Source organism: Hippopotamus amphibius, chromosome 1 (genome assembly GCF_030028045.1).
Source record: "Hippopotamus amphibius kiboko isolate mHipAmp2 chromosome 1, mHipAmp2.hap2, whole genome shotgun sequence".
Lineage (NCBI taxonomy): Eukaryota > Metazoa > Chordata > Mammalia > Artiodactyla > Hippopotamidae > Hippopotamus > Hippopotamus amphibius.
The window spans coordinates 12,690,606-12,718,571 of record NC_080186.1 but is presented as its reverse complement, the minus strand read 5'-3'; the positions used below and the strand labels follow the sequence as shown (position 1 = coordinate 12,718,571).

At 53.1% G+C, this 27,966-nt stretch overlaps 1 protein-coding gene across 1 annotated transcript in view; it reads left to right on the top strand.

The window, feature by feature from the left end:
• Window positions 1–3,427: 3,427 nt before the first annotated feature.
• The window catches only part of PADI2 (peptidyl arginine deiminase 2), a 45,186-nt gene continuing 20,647 nt past the window's right edge, over window positions 3,428–27,966 (top strand). Inside the window, exons 1-6 of the mRNA XM_057744487.1 lie at window positions 3,428–3,519; window positions 15,810–15,993; window positions 17,257–17,329; window positions 23,813–23,874; window positions 25,901–26,018; window positions 26,787–26,912. Of these exons, the coding sequence (XP_057600470.1) occupies window positions 3,428–3,519; window positions 15,810–15,993; window positions 17,257–17,329; window positions 23,813–23,874; window positions 25,901–26,018; window positions 26,787–26,912 (655 nt within the window). The remainder of the gene's footprint in view (window positions 3,520–15,809; window positions 15,994–17,256; window positions 17,330–23,812; window positions 23,875–25,900; window positions 26,019–26,786; window positions 26,913–27,966) is intronic.

Sequence of the window (27,966 nt, the reverse complement as noted above, 5' to 3'; positions counted from 1 at the left end):
TTTAAAGTGTGTAATCAAATAGCATGTACTGTCAGAAGCCTATTTTTACAAAGACTTAACTATATACAGGCATAGAAAATAATGACCATCTACTAGGACTTGAGTCTATGGTCCTGATGCACTAAGCATTTTGCTGTGTATCAGCTGCTGGGTACTGCTAGTATCTGCTCCAGGGAGGCAGAAACCGAGGCCCCGAGGGGTCCCCAAGCTACTGAGAGGCTGAGCTGGACTTGACCCCAGGTTTGCCAAGTCCAAAGGCCATGCACGCTGTTCATGGCCAGGCTGGTCAGTGCCTCTGTGCAAATTAGGGATAATAATAGCTCCCAACTCATAGGTTTGTTGGGAGGATTAAACAAGCTAAGAGGTGTGAAGCCCTTAGAGCATCTCTTGGCATAGCCTAAGGGCTCAGTAGGCACAGTCACCCACAGCAGCACCCACAGTCACCAACTGCCCCTGCGTGTGAGGGCCCCGTGAGATCATAGGCCAAAATGTTCACAATGGTCATCTCTGGTCCTGGAGTCATGGGTGACCTTTTTTAAATTATTTTTCCAGCAATGATCAGGTAGGGGAATTCCCTGGCGGTCCAGTGGTTACGACTCTGCGCTTCCACTGCAGGGGGCCCGGGTTTGATCCTTGGTTGGGGAACTAAGATCCCGCAAGTCATAGCACAGCCGAAAAAAAGAAATGCTCAGGTATTACTTATATATTTCTTTCTTTTTAATAAATTCTTGCCTGTATGATGCCCTCAGTGAATCTGAGGACAAGGCAGGCTCATGAGATATCTGGGTCACCTCCCAGGTCCCCCCAAGGCCTGGCACAGAGAGAGACCCTCAGTAAAGGATCACAGCAGGGAACAGCTCAGACGGAGCTTCTCCCAGCCCAGCTTCTCCAGCCACTTGCTTGGCAGGAGCCAGAGTGAGTAGGGGGTGTGGGGTGCGGGTCAGAGCCAGAACTGGCCTAAGCTATGTCTGCCCTTTGCTGGCCTTCCCCAAAAGTCACCATGAGATGCCTCGTGGCTCTTCTGAGCCCCAGGGGAGCAGCCGTGATGGGCGAGACCTCCGGCCTTGAATCCACTGACAGCTGTGACCACTTCAGCTATTTTAAACCCTTGGGCACCCGGAGGGACCCGTCCCACCAACCAGGCACTGTGACACAACTTTGCAGGCGCCAAGCCAGGGACAGGAGCCCTGAGCATGGGTCAGCTGGGCCTGGGTGGCATTTTTTTTTTTTTAAAGAAGAGGGAGTTTCATTTCTTGAGCACTCACCTTGTGCCAGAGACTGTGCTAGTGTTTTCCATATATTGTCTCATGTCATGTCATCTTTACATCTGGGCTGAGAGATCACTTCGTTCACAGATGAGGGGAATGAGAGTACACATAGCAGGCAGGGTGAACTGTCCAAGGTTCCACAAAGGCAGGGCTGGGATTAGAATTTGGGATTCCTCTCTGCCAATTAGGAGACAACATTCCTTCTCTGCTCTTACCTGCTTTAACCCTGCCCCCTACTCCCACCCCCACCCCACAGCACCCATGCATGTTCCTCTCCTGGATCTGTCACTCTTAGGCACTATGAGACCAGACTGAGGGCAAATTCTTGAACGTTTCTGCGGCTTGCTTTTTTCATCTGTAAAGTGGCTGGTTTATTGGGAGGGTACAATGATCTAATTCTAATACGTCAAAAGTGCCGCCGGAAGAGTGCCTGGCACTCAGAAAGAACGCATTAAGGGCTTGGTGTCATCCCCTTTCTCCTGGCAGTCACCACTGTGCCTGATGTTATCACTCCCCTGCTCCTGCGGTGACCTGCCCAGACTTGGTGGGGGTGCAATTCTTCTCCCCGGACTCTGGCTGAAAAGATGGTGGTGCTGTGCTATATGATCTCCAGGAAGGCAGGGACCCTGGCATACACCTGGTATCTGCCATATAGCAGGGGCTCAAAAGTAATTCCGGTAGAGGGATGCCCACACAAGAGCCCATCTCAGGGACCTCGAAGCCAGCTCGAGCTGCACACGTTTTTTACCTCTTTGGCAGGTGGCCACCCTGCCTCCTGATGGGACGGTGCACTCAGCGGCCAAGGGTGCCTATCGAAAGCTACCAGCGTCTCCCTGGGTGGGTGCGCTTTGGGGGCAGATGCCCCCCAGCCCAACTCAGGGCTTCCCCCTTGCCCACCTACACTCCTCCCAGGAGCTGCTGGGCTCTTGGCCATCTCCTAATTTGGGCCGCCTTGAGGAGGCCACTGGGGTCAGGCGTCTGGGTGTGTCTCAGCACTTGTGAGCCTCTCTTCTTCAGATGCACGCCATCCCAGGTCCCAGGGCTCCCATCCCCCCAGCAGACCTCCCCCCTTCCCAAACATGCATCCCCTACAGCCTGCCATGTCCTTTTTATAACCTCTGCCCTCTCAGGAACGCCTCAGTTCCTGCCCCTTCTACCAAGGACCACTCAGTCATATGCAAATTATCTGAACAGGCCCTGGCTTGGCTTCAGAGCCGGAAGGGCCGGGGATGCGGTGGGGGCTGCTTCAGGCCCCCACTGGATGTCATCCTGCACCTCAGCCTCCACAAGACACAAACTGACCTCTGCAGGGGCAGCTGCCTTTGCCCGGCGGCCCCTCACTGTCCCCCACTGGAACATTTCAGTCCACAAACAGTGGGCAGATCAAGCCCCTTCTCTCCAGCGCTCTCAGTAGCCCCAGCAGGGGTCTTCATGGACCCTGCCCCGGGACATCTCCATCCCGGGCAGCTAGAATGGCCTCCTTCACGTCCACCACCAAGCACGCCTCGCTGAGGAAGCCAGGCCAAGGCTCCCGTCGCCCACCCACCGGACGCCTTGGCTTGGCGTTCTGGCCCTGCAGGCTGTTGAGTTCCACGCTCCCACCCAGGCTGTGTCTGGCTTCCCGGTTTGGTCAGGAAGCTCCCTCTCCACCCTTCGCCTTAGTTTGCAAACCCATCCCGCGACCCTGGGCCGGCTCAGCGCATCCACTCGCTCTGGGCCAGGGCCTCCAGTCCCCGCCCCTATGGCAGCTCCACATTTGCATTATCTGCCCCGCAGGGCTGGGGGCGCCCGGAGGGGAGGCTGGCCCTGTGTCCTGGAGCCGGGCAGCTGGGGGCCCACTGAAAGTGTGTTGAATGAAAGAATAAGCAAATCAGCCCAATGAAAGGAGGAAGCTGGCAACTGCTGACCTCACCCAGACGGTGGGGGGCGGGGGGCGCCCGCGGGATGAGTTGGGGAGGGCGTGGCCACGCTTGACGGACGGGCCCATAGCCCACTGCGAGAAGAGGCCGACGGGCCGCCCCGCCCACCGGCGGCAGGATAAAGGCGGAGCGCGGCGGCCGCAGCGCTTGCGGGAGGCTGGAGGGGCTCACCTGCGGCAGGTGCGCCGGGAGGAACCCAGACTAGAGAGGACGGGCACAGGACCGAGCACTGCAGGGAAGATGCTGCGCGAGCGGACGGTGCGGCTGCAGTACGGGAGCCGCGTGGAGGCGGTGTACGTGCTGGGCACGCGCCTCTGGACCGACGTCTACAGGTGAGCCGGGCCACCGCGCCGGCCCAACACCCCCTCCGACCCCGGGCTCGGCCCGAAATCTGGGCTCCAGAAATCCCGAGACCCTCACCAGATTCGGGGACACGGACAGCCTGCTTCTAGCCCGAGTCGTCCCTTATCCGAGGCCTCCCGCGCCCAGAAATCCTAAGAACCTTGCCCAGAAACCTGACAGCCCCCAAACCTCGTGGCAGCCTCCCCGAAATCCGAAAACCCTCCCAAACACCCTAACACACCCCAGCACCCTCATTACTCCTTTCCGAGACCCCCACCCCTTCACCCCAGTCTTCCCACCACCTGAGCCTCTCCAGCCCCTCTCCCAGGAGGACCTCAGCACCCCTCAGCTTCCCCACCGTCTTCTCTTTCCCTTCCCCGCTGTCCCCTCAGCACCTCCCACATGCTCTCAGACCCTCCTAGCTCACCGCCCACCCGCGCCCACCCCCTCGCCCCACTCCCAGATCAGCTGAGCTTCCTCCAGGATTTGCTGGGGGCTGGGGCAGGGCCAGAGGGGAGCTGTCCAGGGGAGGGATCTGGCCCTAGGGGTTGCCTAGGCTCCAATTTCACCCTGTGGGGGCTGCTGGTGGTTGCCTGTTCCCAGGCACTGGCCGTGAGCTCCCTATCCCCAAATGCCTTCCCCTGACTTCACCCTGAGGTCAGGGAGGGACCTTGTTCCACGAGACCTAGGGCATGGAGGTGGGGGTCTTTGTCAGAACTCTCCTGCTTCAAGACCCTGTTCCCACGGGCCCTTTTCTCCTGTCCACGAACTCTGGCGGGGTGCAGGCTTTCTGAGACAGCAGGACATGGGGTGGGGGGATTGAAGTCAGGGCCCCACCGCTACCCCCAGCCCCCAGGAAGCCACCAAGTCCAATGACCCATCTCCCTACCGTGCATGGGGCGGGCCTTGCAAAGGTGTGGCTGGTGTGAGTGAAGAGGTGGAGAGCCCAGAGTGGGGTCCCGCAGCTCTCTATTCCAGGCATTTGAAATGTTCCTCATTGCTCGCGTCGGAGGGGGTCAGTGCTGAGAGGAGGGAGCGTGCAGGACCCAGGGGGTGGGGACCCCACACTGATACCCTTGGGCAAGTCTCCTGAACCTCCCTGTGCCTTGAGCTAAGCTGGAGGTGCCACAATGGCTTAGCGCTCCCAAATCATCTGTCATCTGGAGCGCCCTACCTCTCCCAGGGCCCCCGAAACCCCATCTCTGTGTCTTCCCACACACCCTCCCCAGCCCATTCTCTGTCACCTCCAGTGGCCCTGCCAGGCCGGTCTCCTGCCTCCTCCTCGGCAGGCACTGGCCTTCCCTGAAGGCAAACGGCCCGATCGCCATGCAGACCAGAGACCCTCTCCACTCATCGGCCCCTGGCTTCAGTCGTCCCCATGCAAACCTCAGGGGTGCTTTCTGAGGGTCATAACACAGAAGTGGAGTGTGGTCCAGGCCGCGTGGCCTGGGAGCACTCCTCGCCCTTCCCCACCCCCAGTCCTAACTGGGCACTGCCAGGGAGCGGGCTGGGAGCCAGGACGCTCAGGTCCCTAAGCCTCAGCTGTCACCCACACCCGCCTGTTTGTTCGCTGGGGCACTTTGAGTGCAGCCTGAAAGGCTGGCATGGTGCCGTCATTGGGGGGGTGGGGAGTAAAGAAGGGGTTCAGGCTCAGGCCCCCTGCCATCCTCTGTCCTGGCAGAGAGAGGCCCAGCCCGTGTGGGGGCAGGGAGCAGGGGAGGTGTGGGCTCATCCTCCCTCTGGCAGGGGACAGACATGCGACGACCCCCTTTGTCCTTTCTCAAGAAACCAGCCACAGCCTCAGAGACCCTCCCCTCCCCCCTGCACTTCCCCTAAGACTCTCCACCACCCCTGAGAGAAGCAGTACAGTCTGGACCAACGCTGTCCAGCAGAAGTGGAATGCAAGCCACAAATAGAGCCACCCATGTAATTTTTAATTTTCTAGTAGCCACATATTAAGGTGAAAATAAATAGGTAAAATTAATTATAATAATATGTATTTTATTTAACCTAGTATATCCCAAATATTATCATTTCAACATGTAATCAATATAAAAATTATTAATGAGCTAGTTTTCATCCTCTTTTTCACGCTAAGCGTTCGAGATTCAATGTGTGTTTTCTATTTACAGCACATCTCTATGCAGACTAACCACACTTCAGGCGCTCAGTAGCCACAGGAAGCTGGTGGCCGCTGTACGTGCTGAACAGTGCAGGTCTAGAGCAGAGCTCCTCAACCTGGGCGCTACCTCGTTTGGGGCTGGATAATTCTTTGTCGCCAGGGGCTGTCCCATGCGTTGTAGGATGTTTAGCGGCATCCCTGGCTGGTAACCCCTGTTACCAACCCCCCAACTGTGACAGTGCCAGCAGTCCCCGGTGGGCCAAGTCACCTCCAGTTGAGAACCACTGGTCCAGTGGACAGATGCCCCTTCTGAAACTAAGGAGACTGGGCCGGTGTTACTCCTGATAGCTGTAGTGCTAAGAGCGACTGTCAGTATTAATAGCGGGAGGTATTAGTGAGCACTTACAGACCAAATGCCTCATCTCCTGTCTTCCTCCCCACACACCTTGGAGACCATGCTAGTATCATCCCATTTCGTAGATGAGGAAAGTGAGGCTCAGAGAGGTGAAGCCATTTGACTGATATCACACAGGACTCAGATGTAGTTCTGTCTGGCTCAGAACTCATGCTCGGAATCTCCATTCTAGTCTGTGTGACCCTGAAACTAGCAAGTTGAACTCGATGGGCCTCCAGCCTGTCCCTCCCACCCTCCCCCCAAGTCGTGAGCCCACTGCCCCCGGAGACTTCACCTACCCCCAACTGACCCCATTTCCCACTGAGCCCTTCCCCACCCAGACACAGGTCCTGACTCAAGACCCCGCGTGGTACCCGCAGGGTCTCCAGTCTCCAAGGAGACACCAAGGGACAAGATCTGGTGGACCCTGGGCCCAGTTAGTGAGGGAGTGGTGTCTTGACCCCTCACTCCTGAGTCACTAAGGCTAGTGAACAGACTTCAACACCCACCCCCTTTCCCAAGGGCTCTGGACCCCCTTTCCTGAGATGTACACACGACCTCCTTTCCCCTTCAGACACACAGCAGGGGCCTCGCCTGCCCCTTCCTCAGCAGGCCCTAAGGGTCACCTTCGCCTTCCCAGCAAAACTTATCCTTTGGGGATGATGACCAGACCCAGCCATATTCTGAGTGCTGGCCTCCCGCAAGCTATAAATAGATGCACAGAAAAAAGGAAGATTTTTTTTTCCCTGGAGATTTACTTTGCGATCGTTGTTAAAGATACTTGCTGTTTCCTTCTGCCACCCTAGAGTGTACTTCTGTTAGGTCTGGTACATGTGCTCCTTGTCCACACAATCTCCCCCATCGGTTCCTTTAGCTGGCAGCTGCTTCTCCACTGGGGCTGGCCTGGGTCCCCATGTGACTCTGGCTTGGAGTTGGAGAGAAGGCACTGAGTGGCACCCCCGTGTCGGTTTCATCCTCCCCACTTACCTCCGCCAGACACCCCCAGAGCCTGGAAGGATTTGAGAAAGGGCAGCCTTGGCGTAAATTAACGAGGTGATTGCACTCTGCCCGACTCTCCCACTGACCCATAAGCTAAGCTGCGCAAACAGCTTCTTGTATCCCTCCCTGGGTTCATGTATCTGTCCAGGGTGAGGGGGCGGGGGGGGGGGGGGTGCTGGTGAGAGTTCTCAATTGGGCAGGTGTCCCTTTCTCCCTGGCAGAGAGAGATCAGGACTCATACCCTGAGATCTGCAGGAGCTTCAGGGCAGAGATGATGATATCGACTATCTCTTGCCTCTACAGGGCTTGCTCCTAGTTACATCTGACCTCATGATGAGCGCATGAAGTAGGAAGTAGGGGTGATCCTGTGCCCCTTTCTCTGAGATACCCCAAGGCAGAGGCTAACTAGCCATTTCTCCCAGCAGGGCCTTGCCCATCACGCTCCGGCAGAAGATAGGAAAGAGGTTACCAGGGCAGGAGTTCCTAGGCGTTGGCATAGTAAAATGCTGGAAAAACAGGGCACAGGGCAGTTACATGTGCTGCCTTAGGGGAGAGCCTGCCAAATCGACATTCATCCCATCTCACTCCCTCAACTCACTCCCAGACCTCCGCTCTCTGTCCCTTGGTTGGTCTGAGTATTTTAGAAGGTATCCTTAGGACAAAGGCCAGGGAGGGTCTGTGACCCAGTCTGAAGCGATGAGGATTTGGGGTGCCATGACCCCCTCTTCCCATAGGGAGCCAGGCCCCGCCTCACTGATCCCATCTCCTGCTGACTCCCCTGCACACACTCCACTCCAACCTCATACGTTGGTTTTGTGAATGCTCTTGGCCCTTGAGTGCCCCCCCATCCCCACCTCAGGGCCTTTGCAGGCGCTGTTCCCTCTGCCTGGAGCACTGTCCCCCAGGCCTCTGCAAGCCTGGCAAATCTCAGCTCACGTCACCTCCTCCATGCAGCCTTCCTGACTCCCCCCATTTCATGGTGCCTGACCCCAAGCCCCGGTCACTCCCTACCTCGTGACTGTTGTTTTTTTCTCTGCAGATCCTATTGTTTACTTACTGTTACTAGCTAACTTAATTCTGTACCAGGCAGCCTCCTGGGCACGTTGCACGCTCATCTCACGTGTATTTAATAATTTACATGTGTTTAAGCCTCGCAACAACTTCATGAGTTAGGTACTGTTTGGGGGGAAACTGAGGTAAGGGATGTTTGCCCAAGATGGCACAGCTGGTACACAGTGGTAGTGCGGAGCCCAGGCCCTTGACCACTCTGCTGGACTGCCTTCTAGGACTCGTGTTTTAGGTGCACCTTCTCCCGGCTCACTACCTTCCTTGCTCCCGTGAACTTCCTGCCCTCAAGTCACTGAAGGGCTCCTTGGTTGGGTGAATGAATGGATGGGTGTGGCCAGGGATATATGTGGACTGGCCTACCATTGGGCTCTCCACCCCCAGCCTCAAAGGATGGGTACCGTTGGACGGGCCAGTGGAAGGTCAAGAGCATGTGGCCCAGCTTGGCTAGAGCAGCACCTGCTCCTGAGGGAATGACAGTAGGTGGAATTCAGGCCAGGTCAGGTGGCCCCATAAATTAGAACAACACCCAGGGCCCTCAACTCTTAAAAAAAAAAAAAGCCCTGCAGGAGCCGCTCCAAGGCTCGGGTGTAAGGCTAGCTCCCAGGGAGTGGCAGGGTTCTGAGGAGCACCTGGCACCCTGTGGTTCGAGCCCACAGCCCCCTGCACAGCTGGGGTCCCTGAGACCTTCCCTCCCTACCCACAGGGCCTGAGTCGGATGGGGACACAGTGGCAGGGGCTCACCCCAGTGCCCACTCTCAGCTGGACAGTCACACCTGTTCAACTTTGGGGGAGGCCAGTTTTCAGTGGCAGCCCTGTCCTGCCCAGCTGTGCCTGACCCCATGCCTGGGGCTTTGACTGGCCCAAGCCTGCTTATCCTGGTCACTCACCTGAGAGCCCAGGGCAGGAAGCCAGCCTTTGGTTTCGCCTCTCTGGACCTCTGATCCCCAGGGGCAATATAAATAGGGGGCTTCTCATCTGATTCTCTCCTGAGGCAGACCTCCCACTGCCCTGCCAGGTGTCCCTGCCTGAAGGATCTTTAGGGAGGACTGTAACCTCTGGATCCTCTCCCAGGAAGGGTGCAGCCAGGCCCAGAGCCCACTTGAGCTTGCTCCACACCCTGCCCGCTTCAGTCTGCCCCTGAGACTCAGAGCAAGTGCTTGCCCTCTGCAGGCCTCAACATGCTCATCTATAAAATGGGATGACATTAATACAGGCCTTGTGAGGTTATCGAAAGGATGAACTGAAGTCACGTGGGCCAAGGGCTTGAAACAGTGCCTGGCACATAGTAATCAGTAAGTAGTTTTCATGAATTAGTATTGGGTTTATTATAATATTATTAAAACAAATAATAGTGAACTATGGCCTCAAAATACGTTCATAGGAGAGAAACATTGAACAGGTGTTAAGCGTTGTTTGAAGCACCAGAAAAGGGAGGGAGAAATGAGTCCTGGCTGATAAGATCAGGGAGGACTTCCTAGAGGAGGTGACAACCTAGCTGAAGGATGGACAGGGGTTCACAGTGTGACCAGGACAGGCCATGTAGGAGCAAAGTACCTGGCAAGAAAGTCAGGACATGTGGGGGCAGAAAGGGCATAGTTTCTGTAGACTGGAGTATAAGACTAGAGAGTAGATACGTTTAAACTAAGGCTTTGAATGCCAGGCTCAGGTGTTAAATTTTGTTCTGCGGCAGTAGGGAGTCATTGAACGTGTCTGGGGAGGGAGTGACCATAGGTTTCTTCCCTAAGGAGAGGGCCCCTGGGCAGCTGGAGGCACCAGTGCCTAATGAGAGAGGCTGCTGAGCTTACCAGGCACAGAGAAGGCGGGCTGAAGACAAAAGTCATGGTTCATCTTCACCAATCCCTGTCCAGACCAGCTTCCCACCCCAGAGCTCTGGCCACCACCACACCGGGCAGCTCCTGGAGGGTGTGTGCCATGGGGTTGCACGCCATGTTGGCACCCACAAACCCCCTCAGATCCCTGTGAAGACCCAAGGACAGGATGTCACACCCAGGCTGCCAGGAGCTGGGTTCACTGTGGAGTAAGCCCCGCTGGTGTTAACAAGGCCCAGGGCAGGTGGAACAAGCTGGGAGAGCCAGATGCCAGCGAGCAGCAGGCACATCCTGCCCTCAAGTCCAGGGCTGAGTGAGCGCCCCAGCCCTGCGAGGCCAAACTGGTGACCCTCCCCACTGACTGAGCAAAGACCAGAGAGGCTGACTGGCTCCCTAGAGGCCACACAGCATTTGTGGGGCTAAGCAGATGTTAGCTCACAGCACCCAGAATTCCCTTGGGCTGGGCACAGTGAACATCCCTCTTCTATCAGTATATCTGGCACTACTTTCCAGTCTTGCTCAAAGTACCTTTGGTTGACTCCTGAATCCATTCCCCATCCTGCACCTGGGGGGGATCTGCCTGCAGTGCAAAAATGATCACGGCTCCTCTGCTCAGAAGCCTCGGTGCCCGCAGGAGAACGGCCAGCTCCTTGCCATGATCTGGGTCCTCTCCCCCCACCACTCTCCCTCCCCCTTGCTCACGAACTCCAGACACATTAACCTCCTTCTAGTTTCTCGAACATGCTGGGCTAACATCTACCTCGGGCCATCACCCAAGCAAGCTGTCCTTGCTGCTTGGAAATCTCTGCTCCTCTTCCTCTCCTCACTTTGTCCAAATTCAACCGTTCTCACACTGGTCCCTGGACCAGAAGCAGCAGCGTCACCTGGGAGCTTGTTAGCAATGCAGTTTCCTCCCACTGTGTGTGTGTATCAAATCATCCTGCTATACACTTAAAATATATACAATTCTATTTGTCAGCTTTTCCTCAACAAAGTTGGGGGGAGAAAAGAAATGCAGTTTCTCAGGCCCCAACCCTCATCTGCTGAATCAGAAATTCTGGGGGTTATGGGGATATGTGTATAAAAACAGATGATTGAACTTGGTGTACCCCCAAAAAAAATTTTTAAAAAAAAGAAATTCTGGGGGTAGCCCGACAACCTGTATTTTAACAGCCTCTTCAGGTGTTGCTGATGCAGCTCGAATTTAAGAACCACTGGTGTAACTAAGTCTTGTCCGTCGTTTAGAGTGTAGAATTTAAACCTCGACTCAAATGCCACTTCCTCCAGGAATCCTTTCTTAACCTCCAGGCCAGGACCACATGGAACCCCATACTTCTTTAGAGCAGTTTTCACAACTGTGATCACATAACTGTATAATCCATTGAAAGTGTTTCTCTTCCACTAGAATATTTGCTCCATGGGCCCCGAGAACATATTATCTTTTTTGCTCTACCCCCCAGGACCTCTCCCCCTAGTATATGCCTGGCACGTAGTAAGTGCTCAATAAATACATGTTGAGTGAATGAATGACCACTAAGTCCCCTCTTCCAGCCCTTCCTGCAGCAAACATTTACTTACCATGCCTGTGCTAAGCCAGGTGATGAAACAAAAAGAAAATACAATCTCTACCTTCAAGGAGGTAAACTGCCACAAGGGAAAATAAACATGGATGGAGACAACTCAATTGAGCTGAGTCATCAAAGAGGAATGGGCCGTCGCCAGGCAGAGAAGTCAGGGGAAATTATTACAGGCAGAAGGAACAGCATTTGCAAAATGCATAGTGAGATGAAACAATGCAGAGAGTTGAGAGGGTGGGAGGAGTGGCAAGGAAGGGAGGCCAGGGAATCCAGTTGAGATGCCAGTGACTAAATGCCACTGGGTGAATACCAGGCTACAGAGTTTGGATTTTATTGTTTGGTAGACAGTGAAGAGCCACTGAGTATTTTCAAGCAGGCAAGTAACCTGATTTCTTTTTTGCTTTTGTTTTCATTTTCTCGCTCTGATAATACGGTTTGGGAAACCAAGAAGGGTGCGTCCACCTATTCATTTATTCCTGAAATATATATTGAGCATGGCCATGTCCTGGGCACTGGGATAGGGTGGGCAGTGCAGACGTGGTCCCAGCCTGTCCTTCCATCTACATATCTTTAGCCTCTTTGCCATAAGCAGGAGGTCATGGCCACCACCATCCCTGCTCTGTTTCCCTCCGTAACTTCCTGGGCCCCTCCCTGCAGCCTCCAGGGACAATCGAGGTGCCCGCAGCCCCTGGCTCTTGGGTTTCTGCTGAGGATCCAGAGAGGTTCTTCCTGGAGGGGGGAAGGCAGCCACCAGTATCCACAGGGGACAATGAGTGCCTTTGTTGCTTCTGCCAGGGCCGCTCCAAGAATAGCTGTTTGCTCAGCTCAGAGCAGGGCTGGTGCTGGGGTGGGTGGGTGTGGGGGCCCTGGAGCTCCAGTGTGGGTGGGGCGTTAACCCCCAAGCCTCTGGGGCTTCATCTAGTTTCTCGCTGGCTCAGAGGGATGAAGGTGTCAGGAAGCATCACTTATAGCAACTATTGTCGGAGTCGGGGCCCTAAGCGATCATCCTGCCCTGTGAGTTTATAAAGCAATTCTCTCTAAATAGAGTTGTATGCAGAAACCCAATATATAAACAAGATGAAATAATGGTGGCTCTGGTTAAAGGGGGTTGGGAATCTAGCAGAGAAGTCCCCAGCTTCTCAGGACCTCCCTCCCCACCCCTTTGTCCAGGCCTGCCCCCTCTGCGCTCCTCAGACTCCAGCCACCTCTGACCTAGTCCCATCCTGTCGTTTTACACTTGATGAAAATGAGAAAAGACAAGTGCCTTGCTCAAAGCCGCCCAGTAGGTTGGTAGTCAAACCCGGGACTTGCACTAGAGGAATGTTTCCTGGATCTGAATCCACAACTGCCCAGAGTCCCATGATTTTTACCAAAAGCATATTCTACCTCTAAAACCATTAACTTAAAATTTTTCTTTACACCAACTCTTATTTTCCTTATACCTTTAAGTGGAACTCTTATATGATTACCGTAAATGCCCAGCCTTTATCAATTGCCATAAAAGATAATACATTTAACAAATACATGTCTTCTTTTAAATAGTGAATCCATGTGCCACCTAAAAGCATCTTACACGGGTATGCACACCTCCCTTTGGGATTTGCTGCCTGGAGCTTCTAAAAGGTTCCCTTCTGTCCTGCTCGGCTCTACCCTCTATGCTGAGTGTGTGTGATGTGCCCAGCCCTGTGCTAGGCTCTGGAGGAGACCAGACCCTGCCCTCGGGGGCTTACAGTCCAGAGGAGGACAGACACCCCACGGTAACACCATGAGGCAGGCAGGCACTCACCGCCCCCGACCCCAGAAGAATGAGAGACAAGGCCTGTGGACAGGAGGGATGGGCGGTCATCCTGCACCTTATGGGTCAACAAATGGACACTCAGAAGGTACAAGGGACACACTCAAGACCCCCTCAGCAAGGCAGTGGCAAAATTGGGCTTGAACCCAGATCTTCTGCACATGTGCCCCCAATCCAGGGTTTCTGCCCAGACTCTGTGCCTCTCCTAATGATGGGTGGGAACAGAGGGCAGCAGACCACAGCCAACAAGTGTCCGGCATCAGATCAGCCCAGTGTCCCCATGATGGGCTGAGGGGTTTAGAAGGGAACAGACAAGAAACAGAGCGGTTCTGGAGCTTTAATGAGCTCCTTTCCCAGCCCTCGCCCACGCCCTCCTGCCGGTGTCCGAGACCAGTGGTCTTTGCCAGTAACCCCCACAGTCTGTGGCCTGGAACGAAGAGACCCTGCCTGGTGGCCTCTACAAACACACACTCAGGGCTTGGCCATCCCATCTCAGGGCTCCAAGCACCAGTGTGCATGGCTGCACGTCGAGACCAGTGGTTGTGACCCCTGGACCCGCAGCACCACCAGTTCCCGGACACGTGGTAGAAACGCAAACTCTCAGGCCCCACTCCAGGCCTGTTGAACTTCTGAAATGCTGAGAAGGGGCCGGGCAATCCCTGTTTTGACAAGCGCTCCCAGTGATGCTTCTACTGCCGCCGCTGCTGCTCCTACACTTTGAGAACCACTGGCCTAACGCTCCCACGCAACCCTGGCCACGGTTCACAACTTCAGCTGCCCCAGGCCTGCCAGCCAGACCCTCTGGGAATGGGATCCACAAATCTGTAGCCTTAAAAAAATGTGAAGATGTACACAGCACCCATGATGCTGATGCTCAATCACAGTGCAGAACTCTTCAGGAGCACCAGGACTTCGAAATAGCAGATGCGCCTTTGAGGCAGAGAGTTGTGCCTATATCTTAGTCCCAAATCCCATGAGAATCCACCTAAATCCCTCTGAGCCCTCTTCAGCCTTTGGGAACCTTCAGACCGAGGGCTGGAGATTTAGCAAAACCATCAGCCCAGGGTACTTTCCTCCTCTAGCTCCGTGTCCTTCCTGTTATCTCTCCTTAAGCCAGTGTCTTAATCTGCTCGAGCTGCCAAAACAAAATACCACAGGCTCGGTGGCTTAAAAACAAAAATGTATTCCTCACAGTTCTGGAGGCTGGGAGTCTGAGATCAGGGTACCAGCATGGTTGGGTTCTGGTGCGGACTGTCCTCCTGGCTTGCAACCAGCTGCCTTCTGACTGTGGGCTCACGTGGCCTGTCCTTGCTGCATGTGGAGAGAGAGTTCGCTCTCTCTGCCTCTTCTTACAAAGTGTCCAATCCTATCAGATTAGGACCTTACTCTCGTCACTTCATTTAACCTTAATTATCTTCAAAAGCTCTCTCTTCAACTGCAATCACATTGGGGGTTAGGACTTCAACATCGGAATTTGGGAAGACGCAAACATTCAGTCCATAGACACCAGCTCAGACCAGTTAGTTTCCTGCCCTGAAATCTTGATGGCTTTTCAAGAATTCCAAGGTTATTTCCTTTTCAGTAGAAAACCACTCCAAGGAATGACTCTCAGAGAGGAGAATTCCAAGCTATGAACGCTGTGGCAGAAAGTAGGGGTCTTTGTGAAAGAGCCAGCCCACACTTACCCCTTTAAGACCTGAGTTCCAGGCTCCATCTCTGTGCAGACCCAGCACTTTGACGCCTGCCTCCTTGCTGTCAGCCGAGTTCTCCTGGCCTTCAGCTCAGACACTGCACAGGGGTTGGGAGACAGGGTTCTAGGTCCGGCACTGTCTTTGGAGCAAACTCGTTCCTCTGTCTGGGCCTCAGACCTCCACGCTTACAGTACCAGGTAGCTCCTAAGCTGGTTGCCCATGAGACACATGAGGAAGCTTGTTAAGAATCCAGACCCCCAGACCCCCCCCGGAACATTCTGACTCGGTGGGTACAAGATTGGCCCAAAGAATCTGTAATTTTTTTTTAGACCAAAAGATGTTTTATTTAGAATACAGTGATTTTTTTTAAAGTATAGTTGATTTACAGTGTTTCAGGTGTACAGCAAAGTGATTCAGTTATATCAGTTATATATACATGTGTATGTGTATATATGTGTGTGTGTACATATATATTCTTTTTCAGATTATTTTCCATTATAGGTTATTACAAGATATTGAATATAGTTCCCTGTGCTATGTAGTAAGTTCTTGTTTATCTATTTTATATACAGTAGTGTGTTAGTTAATCCCAAATTTCTAATTTATCCCTCTCCCACTTAAAGCATCTGTATTTTTAGCAAGTGCCCTCTGCACTGCCAGGTGATTACAGTGCAGCTGGGTCCTTTGGGAGACCAGGAGGCCTGGGAGAGTCGTTGTAGCCTCATCCCTCCAGGAATCGCCTCCTGAAGCCCCTTGTCCCAGCTGCCCAGAGATCCCTGTGACCTGCCCTCCTCTCTCCCTGCAGCGCCGCCCCAGCCGGGGCCCAGACCTTCAGCCTGAAGCACTCAGAGCACGTGTGGGTGGAGGTGGTGCGCGACGGGCAGGCCGAGGAGGTGGCCACCAACGGGAAGCAGCGCTGGCCTCTCTCACCCAGCACCACACTGCGGCTCACCATGAGCCAGCCCAGCGCCGAGGCCAGCAGCGACAAGGTAACAGCTAGACACACAGCAAGGCAGCTGCGTGGCCCCCACGAGCAGCAGGATGCGCCAGGGGGCAAGTAGGCAGACGGCACCCTGGATTCACTCTGAGAAAGGGGAGCCCCCTATGTAGTTGGATAATCTGAGAGAAACAGATTAGGTACCAGCGACAAGGTGCCCTCCGAGGGCCATGGGGACAGGGGGCCAACTTTGTTGGCATCAAGACAGACTGGACCAGTGCTATCAATAGAACTCAGGCCACGTGTCGTTTTCAGTTTTCTAACAACTGCATTAAAAGAGCAAAAAGAGGGAATTCCCTGGTGGTCAGGTGGTCGGGACTTGGTGCTTTCACTGCCGGGCCCAGGTTCCATCCCTGGTGGGGGAACTAGGATCCCACAAATCTCGCCCCACGGCAGAAAGGGGAAAAAAAAAAGCAAAAAAGAAACAGGTGGACCTAATTTTGATAATAGTTTTTACTTAACTCCATATATCAAAATATTATCATTTCAACATGATATCATTATAGAAAATACTAATGAGATAGCTTATATTCTTTCTTCACATCAAGTCTAAATCTGGTGTGCATTTCACACCTGTAGCACATCTCTGTTCAGACTTGCCAATTTTTAAGTGCTCAATAAACACCCACGGCTAGTGGCTGCAGTATTAGACAGCCTGGTGTTAGACCACAGAATGATGACTTCGTAGAAGGTTAAAATCGTGAGCTGCTAAAGGATGGACTATTAGAATCATCAGAAGTTACAGCCACAAACATCCTTGGTCTCATTGTGTAACAAATGGGGTGCTGAGCGCCCACACAGCAAAGATTTGCCCAAGTGCTAGAGCCAAGACCAGACTCTCTCTTCCCTGGGTTCTCTAATTATGAACTTCACCGTGTGCCCCATGTCAGTGATGGCGCTGGGCATTATCCAGTGAGAGCAACCTAAGCCCCCTGGCTGCTTAGCAGGAGCTAGACACACACTAAGGCGGATGTGTGGCCCCCACAAGCAGCAGGATGCACCAGGGGGCAAGTAGGCAGACAGGACCCTGGATGCACTTTGAGAAAGGGGAGTCCCCTATCTAGTTGGATAATCTGAGAGAAACATCCCACTAACCCAGGAGTGCTTCCTGGAGGAGAGGGTTCAGATGTTTAGACAAGGTCAGCTTGACAGTCTGCGAGGTGTGAGGCAGGGAGGTGGTCATTGCAGATCTTCCTGCCTGTGGTCTGTGATCTCTGCTCTTCTCTTTCTCCCAATGTGCCCCCTCCCCGTCAAGGTCACCGTCAACTACTATGAAGAGGAGGGGATCACCCCCATCGACCAGGCTGGGCTCTTCCTCACGGCCATTGGTGAGTTGGCGTGGCTATGGCCTGGGTGTCTTTGTTCCCCAGGGGCTGGCATTGCCACCCTTCTCAGCAGCACTTGGGCTGTTTTCAGTGCTGCCAACCTGGTGCTCAGAGCGTCCTCTGAATAATGCAGGCCCGAGGAGTGATGCCACATGTGCCCAGGGGTGAGGGATGCTGCAGAAGGAGGCATGCCTTGGTCTGCCAGTGACTCACCCCAAGGTCAGGGTCCCCATCGCAGGCTCTGTGGGCCATGGGGGAGAGAGCAAAATCTGTTCCTCCCCTGCCTCTTCCCTGCAGCCTGGAGAAGAGCCTGCCTCTCATAGAGGGGAATGTCCTGTCTACAAAGCCTGCATGCTGTCCTTGACAACTCCAGCTACTTCCTTGCCTTCCCCAGACCCAGCCCTGTGGGCGCAAAATGCAGCTTGGGTCCTTCACTCACCTAGTCCATGCCCTTCATTTGATTCACAACACCACTGAGGCCCAGAGAGGTTAGGGAACTCATTCAAAGTCACACAGCAACTCAGTGGCAGGTTGGATCCAGAACTCAGGATCATCCCCTCCCAGGTTCTTTCCATTTGCACCGCACTCCCCAACCCTGGGTGCCAGGGCATGTGGGGTATGGTCTTCTGAAGCTTCACTCACTCAACTCTTCTGCAGTGGAGGTATTATTTTTTTTTTAATTTTAAATCATATAATGTTTAAGCCAGGAGGACATTTCAGTGGGTCATTTTGTCCGTCCAGCCTTAGTTTAACATTGATAGAGCTGACATATGGCAAGAGGAGGGAACTTCCAGTTATTGAGACTATTAACAACTATGTGCTGAGTGCTTTTAAAATAACAATGATGTCGTCTATTTACTGGACACATCCAGGACTTTGGTGAGGAGGTGGCATTTACTGAGCACCTACAGTGTGCCAGGCTCCAGTACTAAGTGGTTTACGGCCATGATCTCAATCTATTCTTACATCTATTCCGAGAATACACACTATTAGTGTCCCCATTTTACAGGTGAGAAAAATCAAGGCTCCTAAAAAAGTAAAACAAAAACTTGCCTGAGGCCACATACCCTGAAAGTGGTTTGTGGGACACCCAGGCCTTTCAATTATCTCATAGGCTCCAGGGGTCTCAGAACTGCCCCCACAAAACAACTAGTTCCCAAGCCAGCCCCTCCTTCTCCAACCCTGTGCTTTTAGCCACTGAAATAGGCTCAGCAGCAGTGCTCTCCTGCTTCTGAGCTGATTCCCAGACAAGCTTAATTGCTGGTCACCTGCCCTTCTTTCTGCACCGAGGGAGGGAGTGCCCGGCCTTGGAGGTGGTGGGGTCCTCAGGACAACCTCGGGGGGGCCTAGGGAGATGAAACCCAAGCCTCCCGAGTTGCAGCTGAGGGCTGGCACGTGTGCGAGCCTCATGGGCACACAGTGCCCCCCCGCTTGTCTCAGATGACCTTCCCTGGGGAAACCCAACCCCACAGAGACAGGGGCTGTTAGCAGGAAGGGCAGTGGCCAGAGGCCAGGCAGAGGAGGGAGATGTCCAGGGGCTGATGACACCCTAACGAGGCTTCCACCAAAGCACGGCAGACTCAGGATGGACGGCAAAATAACGCCCTGTAAGGAGGCGGGTAAGGGTGCCGCAGGGCTGAGACTCCGGAAGATACCAAATACGCCCATGATGAAAGACCAGGCTCATCCTTCTGGGGTTCTGAGGCTGTGCCCTCACTGAACAGTTATTTCTTTAACTGCCACGAGTTCCAGATAGTTAGGTTCCATAGGTCAGTAAAATGCCCCTCTTTCCCCACCCAAAATATAATAATAATAATAATAAGCCTGACAATTTTGACGCTTGGCCAAAAAGAAAAGTCATTAATTGATTTGCCATCCGTTAACACCATCATTTTAACATTTTAACACCTAAAATGTAGGCAGCGCATAATCTCAGAACAAAAGACAGTTGTTTGCATTGCAGAAATAAATCTTTATGAAAAACTCGCCCCATTGAACTTATGTTTCCTGTTCCAGAAGGGATCCTGGTGAAAATTGTTTCCCTTGAGACCCACTGGTCTATCTGACCCCGACCCCCCCACGCCCACCCTGGGTCCCATTCTTCCCTCAGGCATCTACCCTAGGAGCCCTTGAGCCCCACGTGCTGAGTGATCATTCAGGGGCAGCACCTCAGAGGCAGGAAGGCTCTGAATGTCCCAGGATGGTGGGGATGCCCACCAAGGATGTATCTGAGTCCGTCTCACCCTAGTTCTGTCCTGAATCCACGCTGAGAAGAAAGAGCCCTGGCCTCAGAGTGGACAGAAATACAGTAATTCTAAGTTCTGGCTCTGCCCCTTCCAGCCACATTGTTTCCACCACTGAGCCTCAACGTCCTCATCTGCAAAATGGGATTCACAGTGCACTCTGGCACAGTGTTTACAAGGATTCGGTGGGATGGTGCATCCTGAGGGCCTGGTGTGGGCTAGGTGCTCAGTCAATGCTCTTTGCTTTGGTTTTCTCCCCTCCTCTTTGGGGGAAGCCCATCTTCTCTCTGCTTGGGTGAAGCTGAAAAACCTTACTCTGTCTCAGTCTTCCTCCTGGGTTTAGAGAACAAAACTATGATGCCCAGGCTATAGGTCTTGGTCCCAGTCCCGCCAAAAACCTGTGATGTGCCCTCCCCCTCTAGACCTCACTTTTTTTTTGTTTTGTTTTGTCTTTTTTTTTTTTTGGTTGCACCGCACAGTTTATGGGATCTTAGTTCCCTGACGAGGGATCACACCCAGGCCCACGGCAGTCAAAGTGCAGAGTCTTAACCACTGGACCTCCAGGGAGTTCCCAGACCTCACTTTTTCCCAGCTATAAAATGAGAGCTTTGAGCTCACTGATTCCTGAGGGCCTCTTAGCCGCCAGTCAAGGCTGAATGGCAAAGTCTTCCCTGTTAAGGGGGAAAGTGGGAGGGGGGGGATGGCAGAGGGAGGAATAACCTCACCCTCTTTGCTGGGGTCCCGGCAACGGGAACAGTACACACACAGGAGCCTTGAGAATTTTTAGTGTCAGCCTAAGGACCTCATTCCTTTCATCCCCCTCCCCAGAGCCGGGGATAACTGCCCTAGTTGGCTGTTGGGGAAGAGAGTCCTTCCTCCCCATCATACCCCAAGCTGCCCAGTTAGGCAAGAAGACCCGGCACCCTGCCACTGTCTGTGGGGGCTGGCGCCCCTCCAAAATGCCTGTGCCTCGGTGTCGGAGCCGAGGCCTGTGTCTTGATTCTCAGGGCAGGCTGCCTTGAACCCAATCCCAGTGACATTTCCAGTTAATCTGCCCCACACCCCAGGTGCCACCTGACACCTTGGGGCTATTCTGAGAAGCGGAGGTAGGAGTCAGAGCCTCTGGGAAATGTCTGGAGCCCAGAGGCCCTGAGACAGATGTCTTCTTCCTCCTCTCCTGGGGAAGACAGAGCCATCCCAGGAGGCCAGAGCCCTGGGCAGGCCACGCCAGCCCTGCCCCCGTCCCCACAAGGATCATCCCTTGAAATCTAGTTAAATCGGACATTGAGGGAAGCTTTGAAGCGGAGAACTCCTCGAGGGATGGCTTATAGCTTGAGGGGGTTTCTGAGGGAGAGGAGAGGGGAGGGGAAGCCATTCCAGTTGACTGTGACCTTGAGTCACAGGTCTTAAGAGAGAATGTGTGAAGCACTGTGGGAGGTCGGGAGGTGAGCGAAAAGGGAGCCCAATTATATAATGCCTGAATTTCATAATGGGAAGTCGGTGAAACTTGTCTGAATTTAAGAAACCAAGGAAGAGGAATAAGCACATTATTTAGTACTGTAGAGATTCTGTCAGGCAGGTAAGGGGATGGGCTGGACAAGGAACTCTTGGGATTTTTTAGAAGCTATTTGGTACTCATTGATTTCTTTCTTTCTTTTTTTTTTTTTTTTTTTTGCACTTGTGCAAATATTACATTGATCTTTTTAAAAAATGTAATTGAAGAAATTCATAATGGGGCTTCCCTGGTTGTCCAGTGGTTAGGATTCGGAGCTTTCACTGCAAAGGGCCCGGGTTCAATTTCTGGTCAGGGAACTAAGATCCTACAAACCGTGTGGTGCTGAAAAAAAAAAAGAAAAGAAAAGAAATCATAATGAAGTAAAGCACAATGAAGTGCTTCATGATTTCTCTCCTGTGACCCACGGCTTTCATGGACCACAGGAGCCATGGTGTAGTGCCACCTTGCAGCCTAGAGACCAAGGCCACACAGCTGCCAGCATGGGGAGGTGGCCAACTCCTCTGGGAATGACCTTCAGGGGAGCAAGTCCTGGGTCTTGGAAGGCGGGCTTGGATTTTGGAAACAGCCCAGGGCTGAGGTCCGCCTGAGACAGTGGAGGGAACAGCCAAGGGCAGGGGTCTGGGGTCAGAGACCCGAGTGGGACCGCTGGCTCTGCACTTCAGGGGACTTCATGGTCACTGTCCTGCTGGGTGCCTCGGTTTCCTCATCTGTCTGCTAGGGGTGTCTGGGCGTGGTGGGGGGGTGATCTTAGGAAAAACACGCATGGGAAGTGCTCTGCCATCCACAAAGAACTGTACACACAGGAGAGACTGTTATCTGGAAAAGCAAAGAGTGATTCCTGCAGGAGGCTGGGTCTGCAGCTGGTCCCCAGGGAGGAGCTTTAGGGAGCCAGCCTCCCCGAAAGGCAGCTTTCCGGGAGTGTCCCACTGGAAAGTTCGTGAAGATCTGGGAGCCAAAATCAATATTGTTCCTCCATCTGAGCCTTTAGCCTCTTTAACAGTAGCTGGTGGGGTCACCGTCTCCGTAGAATTCTTATCCCGCACCAGCCTCCCAGGTCGTCAGCCCAGTTTGCTGACAGGTGACGTCTCTGAGTCTGGGTTTGCTCACCTGTAAGATGGGAACAATAATACTTATCTCATAGGACTGGGGGCTTCTTGGGAGTAGGCACTGCGCCCCAAGGGCCCACCACTGGCCCCCATGCCTTGTGTGGTACCTGGAACATAGTGGACGCTCAACGGTGATTTGTTGCGTGAATGGGATCAATGGGAGGAGTTTATGTAATTATTTCCTACAGCATCTGATGGTGGGGCTGCAGAGGTGGGGGGTGCCGCCTCTCCCAAGGACTAGATGCCCATAAATCCTCTCCCCTCCTACCTCCTTCAAGACCCAGAAAAGCCACCATCGGGGTTAAGATGGAATCGGGCTGTGGGCAACAGGAGGCCCTGAATATAATCCCCTGACTTAGGAGAGAGAGAGGAGGTGTTCCTGCCTCTCCAGGGGGAGAGCACGCCTGCCAAGGGGACTGACCAAGAATCCATTCGTTCCCACCCAACCCTTCCCTCAGTCCACGTCACGCTCAGCATGAGGCCGAGCCCACCGGGCAGTTCCGGGGTCTGGACCCAGCTCGTCTCATTCTGCATGTCGCTCCCATCACCTTCCCAACAACTCCCCTGCCTCCTCCTGTTGGTCTCTAACTCAGGGGGCCATATTGCCTCCCAGGGGACATTTGGCAATATCTGGAGACATTTTGGTTGTCACAGCTGGGGGCGTTACTGGCATCCAGGGGGTAGAGGCCGGGGACGCTGCACAGGACAGTTCCTACAACAACAGAAAATCCAGCTCAAAATGTTAATACTACCATTGCAATGAGGGCAACTCATCTAACTGGAAAGGGCCTCATTTTTCAGATAGAGAAACTTGGGCTCCAAGAAGCTGTCTAACCTGTCCAAAGTCACATGGCTTGTAAGCAAAGAACCAGGGTTCGAACCCAGCACTGTCTGATGTTAAATCTTGGGCTCATCTCACTGCCCCACACACGCCCCACGGCAGGCCTAGGGATAGAGAAAGTTCCTCCCCCAAGAGAAAGGATAAACAGGGACCCTGCCTTGGATCCTGTATCCCGCAGCCTGGCCTTCTGGGCACCCTGAGATCAAGAGGGGTTGAAGACCCAGTTTCCCACCCAAAGTAAAACCCTCAGTCCTTGGAAGTGGGGTCTAGATCACCAGGAATTCTAGGAGAGAAGCACACACAAATGCACGTGTGCACACATGCCTAGGACAGACTAGGAATAGGGAATCCTGTGAAGGTTTTCAAAATATGAGCTTTGATTCAGACCAAGCACAGTATATGCTTCAGTTCTGCGAATACAATCTGTGTGCCCCTGGGCATGTGACTTGGCCTCTCTGAACCGAGGCTTCCAGGTCTGTCTGGTGAGGCTCATCCCATCCACCACCCAGAATTGACTGAGGAACAGTAAGGGGGTGGGAGATCCGTGACCCACCTGGCAGCATCTCCTCGAGCTGCTCAGTCTGCTCGGTGTCTGCTCATGTTTCCATCCGGCAGTGGGGTGTTGAGGCAGGGGGTTGGCCAAGAAGACCTCAGCAAGGCCCTCCCCCTCTGGGAACCAAGTGAATGGGTGAGCTGCACCCTAATCCCACAGGTCTTCCTCCTGCCCCAGCCCTACCCCATCTGGCAGGCTCAGCCACTCACACATGTGTCTGTCCCCAGAGATCTCCCTGGATGTGGATGCAGACCGGGACGGCGTGGTGGAAAAGAACAACCCAAGAAAGGTACCTCGCTACTGGGGCAGACAGCCCTGAACAGGGTCTCCCAGGGCTAGAGCCCCAGGCTGGGTCCTGCAGCCAGCCGTGGTCCCCCCCAGCAAGCTCCAATGGCTCTCACGTTACAGATGAGGAGACAGGTTCCCAGACGCACACGCACCAGTGTTAGAGCCCACCGAGGAGCAAGCTCCTTAGAGGAACAGCTACGGAGCAGATTCCTCAGTCTGTTTCTCCATCCACAGGATGGGGACTCCCAGTTCATGGCCTTGTTGGAAAGGGTGAATGTCCTGCCGCAGAGGAAGTACTGCCAAAGCATTTGCTCTTGTTATTTTGCCTTTTTGTTTTTGACCATCAGGAGCAGAAGATTGCATTAATCATTCCCAATTCAAGGCATATCGTCCTTAATGGTGCACGTACAACCCCCCTCCTGTTTCTATTTATTCACTTATACGTTCCTTCATCATTCATTCATTTATTCGTTCATTTATTTATTCTCTTTGATCCTGCATTCCCCACTCCCATTCTGGGCGCCCCCCTCCACCCCCCGCAAAGGACCGCGTTAATGGTTTTAACGTGTCACTTTCTGTTCTTGTGATTCTTACGAAACATGCGGTGTGGTTTGAGTGTGTGTATTTTTAACTTGTGCAGACAGATAGCATTGTGTTCCCCAAGCTGTTGATTCCTACTTTTTCCTCAACCCAGTTTTTAAGCTCCACTAGTTTTGCTCTGCACGCACCCAGGCTTCTAGTTTCCATTTTCCGCTCTTCTGTAGCACTTAAATTTTTCCCATGGCATACATTACTTTTATAATAACAATCTAAAGCCTGGTTTAAATCATATGGAGATTGATATTTTAGAAAGTTAAATAAATATAGCCCAGTGAGAAACCTGGGATCTAGCAGCCAGCTCCAGACTCTGCACGTCTCCAGGGGTCCTCAGGCCTGTAAGGGAGCCCCGTCCCCTAGGCTCCACAGGGGGCAGCGGGGGGCGGGGGGGGGGGGCTCTGCCCCAGCCCTGCCTTCCTGAGGCTGAATCAGCCCCACACGCACGTTCTCCGTGCCTGTGGCCAAACCATGTGACAGTAGGCACCACGGAGGCCTCTGAGGCGTCCAGCCTCCCCTAAGTCCACAGCGAGTCCCTGTGGGCCTGAACTTACCCAGACTTCCTCCATCTGAGGCAGTGAAGTTTCATGTGTCCTTCACTCATCCCATAAGTAGTTTTCTAACTTTATTGAAGTATAGTTGATTTACAATGTTCTGTTAATTTCTGCTGTACAGCAAAATAACTCAGTTATACGTGTATATATTCTTTTTCATATTCTTTTCCATTATGGTTTTCACAGGGTATTGAATATAGTTCCCTGTGCTCTACGGTAGGACCTTGTTGTTTATCCATTCTGTATATACTAGTTTACATCTGCTAATCCCAAGCTCCCAATCCTTCCGTCTGCACCACCCGCCTTGGCAACCACAAGTCTGTTCTCTGTATCTGTAAATCTGTTTTTGTTTTGTAGATATGTTCATTTGTGTCATATTTTAGATTCCACATATAAGTGATATCGTTGGTATTTGCCTTTCTCTGTCTGACTTACTGCACTTAGTATGATCATCTCTAGGTCCATCCATGTTGCTGCAAATGGGATTATTTCATTCTTTTTAATGGCTGAATAATGTTCCATTGTGTTTATTCATTCTTCTGTCGATGGATATTTAGGTTGTTTCCCTGTCTTGGCTATTGTAAATAGTGCTACTGTGAACATAGGGAAGCAAGTATCTTTTCAAATTATGGTTTTGTCTGGATATATGCCCAGGAATGGGATTGCTGGATCATGTGGCAACTCTGTTTTTAGTTTTTTTGAGGAACCTCCATACTGTTTTCCATAGTGGCTGCACCAAGTTACATTCGCAGGTAGCTGCTGCTCTCGAGTCTCCTCCTGGGGCTGTCTCTCCGGTGTCCTGTGGGGTCTGCACTGGGGTTGGGAGTATCTGCCAGAAGGTAGAGAAGACAGCACTGACCTCTCCCCTCCCCAATGCAGGCATCCTGGACCTGGGGCCCTGAGGGCCAGGGGGCCATCCTGCTGGTGAACTGTGACCGAGACACACCCTGGTTGCCCAAGGAGGACTGCAGCGACGAGAAGGTCTACAGCAAGGAAGGTGCCACAGGATCCGCACCAGGGTGGGGGGGGGAGGTACCCAAGGAGGAGCAACGGAAACACTCGTGCTAAGTCTTCAGCTGGGCCAAGGGCAAGGCAGGTGTGACCTTGGGTCTCCTGAGGATGGTGGACTCAAGCATCTACTCTTGCTAAAAACAGAAGACGAAACTATCAATATACTTCAATTGGAACCATGTTTTTTAAGAAGTTGCACGTATGTAGAAAAAGGAGCAGAAGGAAGTTCCCAGAGGGCTATAGGAAGTCGTCTGTGGTGTTGGAGATGACAGTTTTTAATGCCTTTCCATAGTTTCCATAATACACAGGTTTGGAGTTTGCCTAGTCCTGATTATAAAAGTAATAGGCCAACATTCCAGCTACAATTCTCCTTTGTTTTTTCAATTGAGATCATTGACATACGACACTGTGTAAATTTAAGGTATACAGCATAATGATTTGATCTCCATACATCATGAGGTGAGTATCACAAGTTTAGTGAACGTCCATCATCTCATAGATACAAAATTAAAGAAATAGAAAAAAAATTTTGTGCTGAGAACCCTTAGGATTTCCTCTCTTAACAGCTTTCCTATATAACATACAGCAGTGTTAGTTATATTAATCATGCTGTATATTACATCCCTGGCAACTCATTTACCTTATTACTGAAAGTTTGTACCTTTTGACCACCTTGGTCCAGTTTCCCCCGCCTCCCCCTCCAGCCCCAGTACAATTCTCTTAGTTCTAACCTCCTCACACATTTGCCCCTCAGATCTCAAGGACATGTCCCAGATGATCCTGCGGACCAAAGGCCCTGACCGCCTCCCCGCCGGTTACGAGATCGTTCTCTACATTTCCATGTCGGACTCGGATAAAGTGGGCGTGTTCTACGTGGAGAGTGAGTGTCCCCAGCCTGGCCCTCCTGCAGTTCCCAGCCAGCCAGCGCTCTCTGAGATACACCTGAGGGCCCAGCTCCGCCCTCTCAGTCTCCCCAGACCCCGCCCCTCAGTAGTCACAGGTGCAGGTGACTGGAGAGGGCCAGGACTGGCCTCTTGGTAATGGTAACCAGGGCCACGTCGTCCTATGAAGTCGGGAGGCCACATGGGATAGATCTCTTCACCCTCAAAGGAGCCAGCAGTGAAATATGTATGTGGAACCCAGAGGAATTCCACACGAACCAGGGGAGGAAGAGTTTTTGACGCCCATCTTTCCCAGAATCACATCACCTTCATGATACCTGAGGCGGGTACCCCCACCCCAGGTGTTTTCTGCTCATCTCAGACTTTCTGGAAATGAGAACTGCCCCTGACTTTTAAAGAGCGCCTGCGGATGCTGTGGGCACCCTCGAGGAGCAGACAGAAGACCGCAGCAGGGGGATGTGTTGGTGTCAAGTTCAGCAAACTGGGCAGGGGCCAGCCCATGCGGAGAGGGCTTGCATTTTATTCTAAGTGCAGTGGAAAGCCATTAGAGGGTTTTAAGCAGGCAACTGTCAAGGTCTGATTTATGCATTAAAAAGCTCTCTCAGCAAAATAGTTTGCTTTGCAATTTGCTGTGGTGCAAGGTGAGGCTTCCCCTGCGTGCCCAGCTCTCTGGGGGGCTCAGGGTGTGCAGCCTAGCTCTGGGGCCCTCCTGTGAGCAGGCCCACGAAGAACCAGGGAAGTCATCATGAGGACTTGGTCCCGGTGGCCCAGGCCCCTCACCGCAAGGAGGGATTTAGCCAGGACAGCAGTGGACAGCCGCCACCTGAAGCCAGTCCTCCTTGTGATCCACCCTGGGCTCGGGCAGTGACCTCTCACGCAGGTTGGAATGTCCCCAGAGTCAGGCCGGCTCCGCCGCCCCAGGGGGCCGGAGCTGTTGACGTTTACCCCGCCCAGGCCAGGGTTGCCACGGGGGGGGTGGGGCTGCCGGCCGGTCGGGAGGGGTACGGGCAGGATCTGGGTTTCTCGACCATG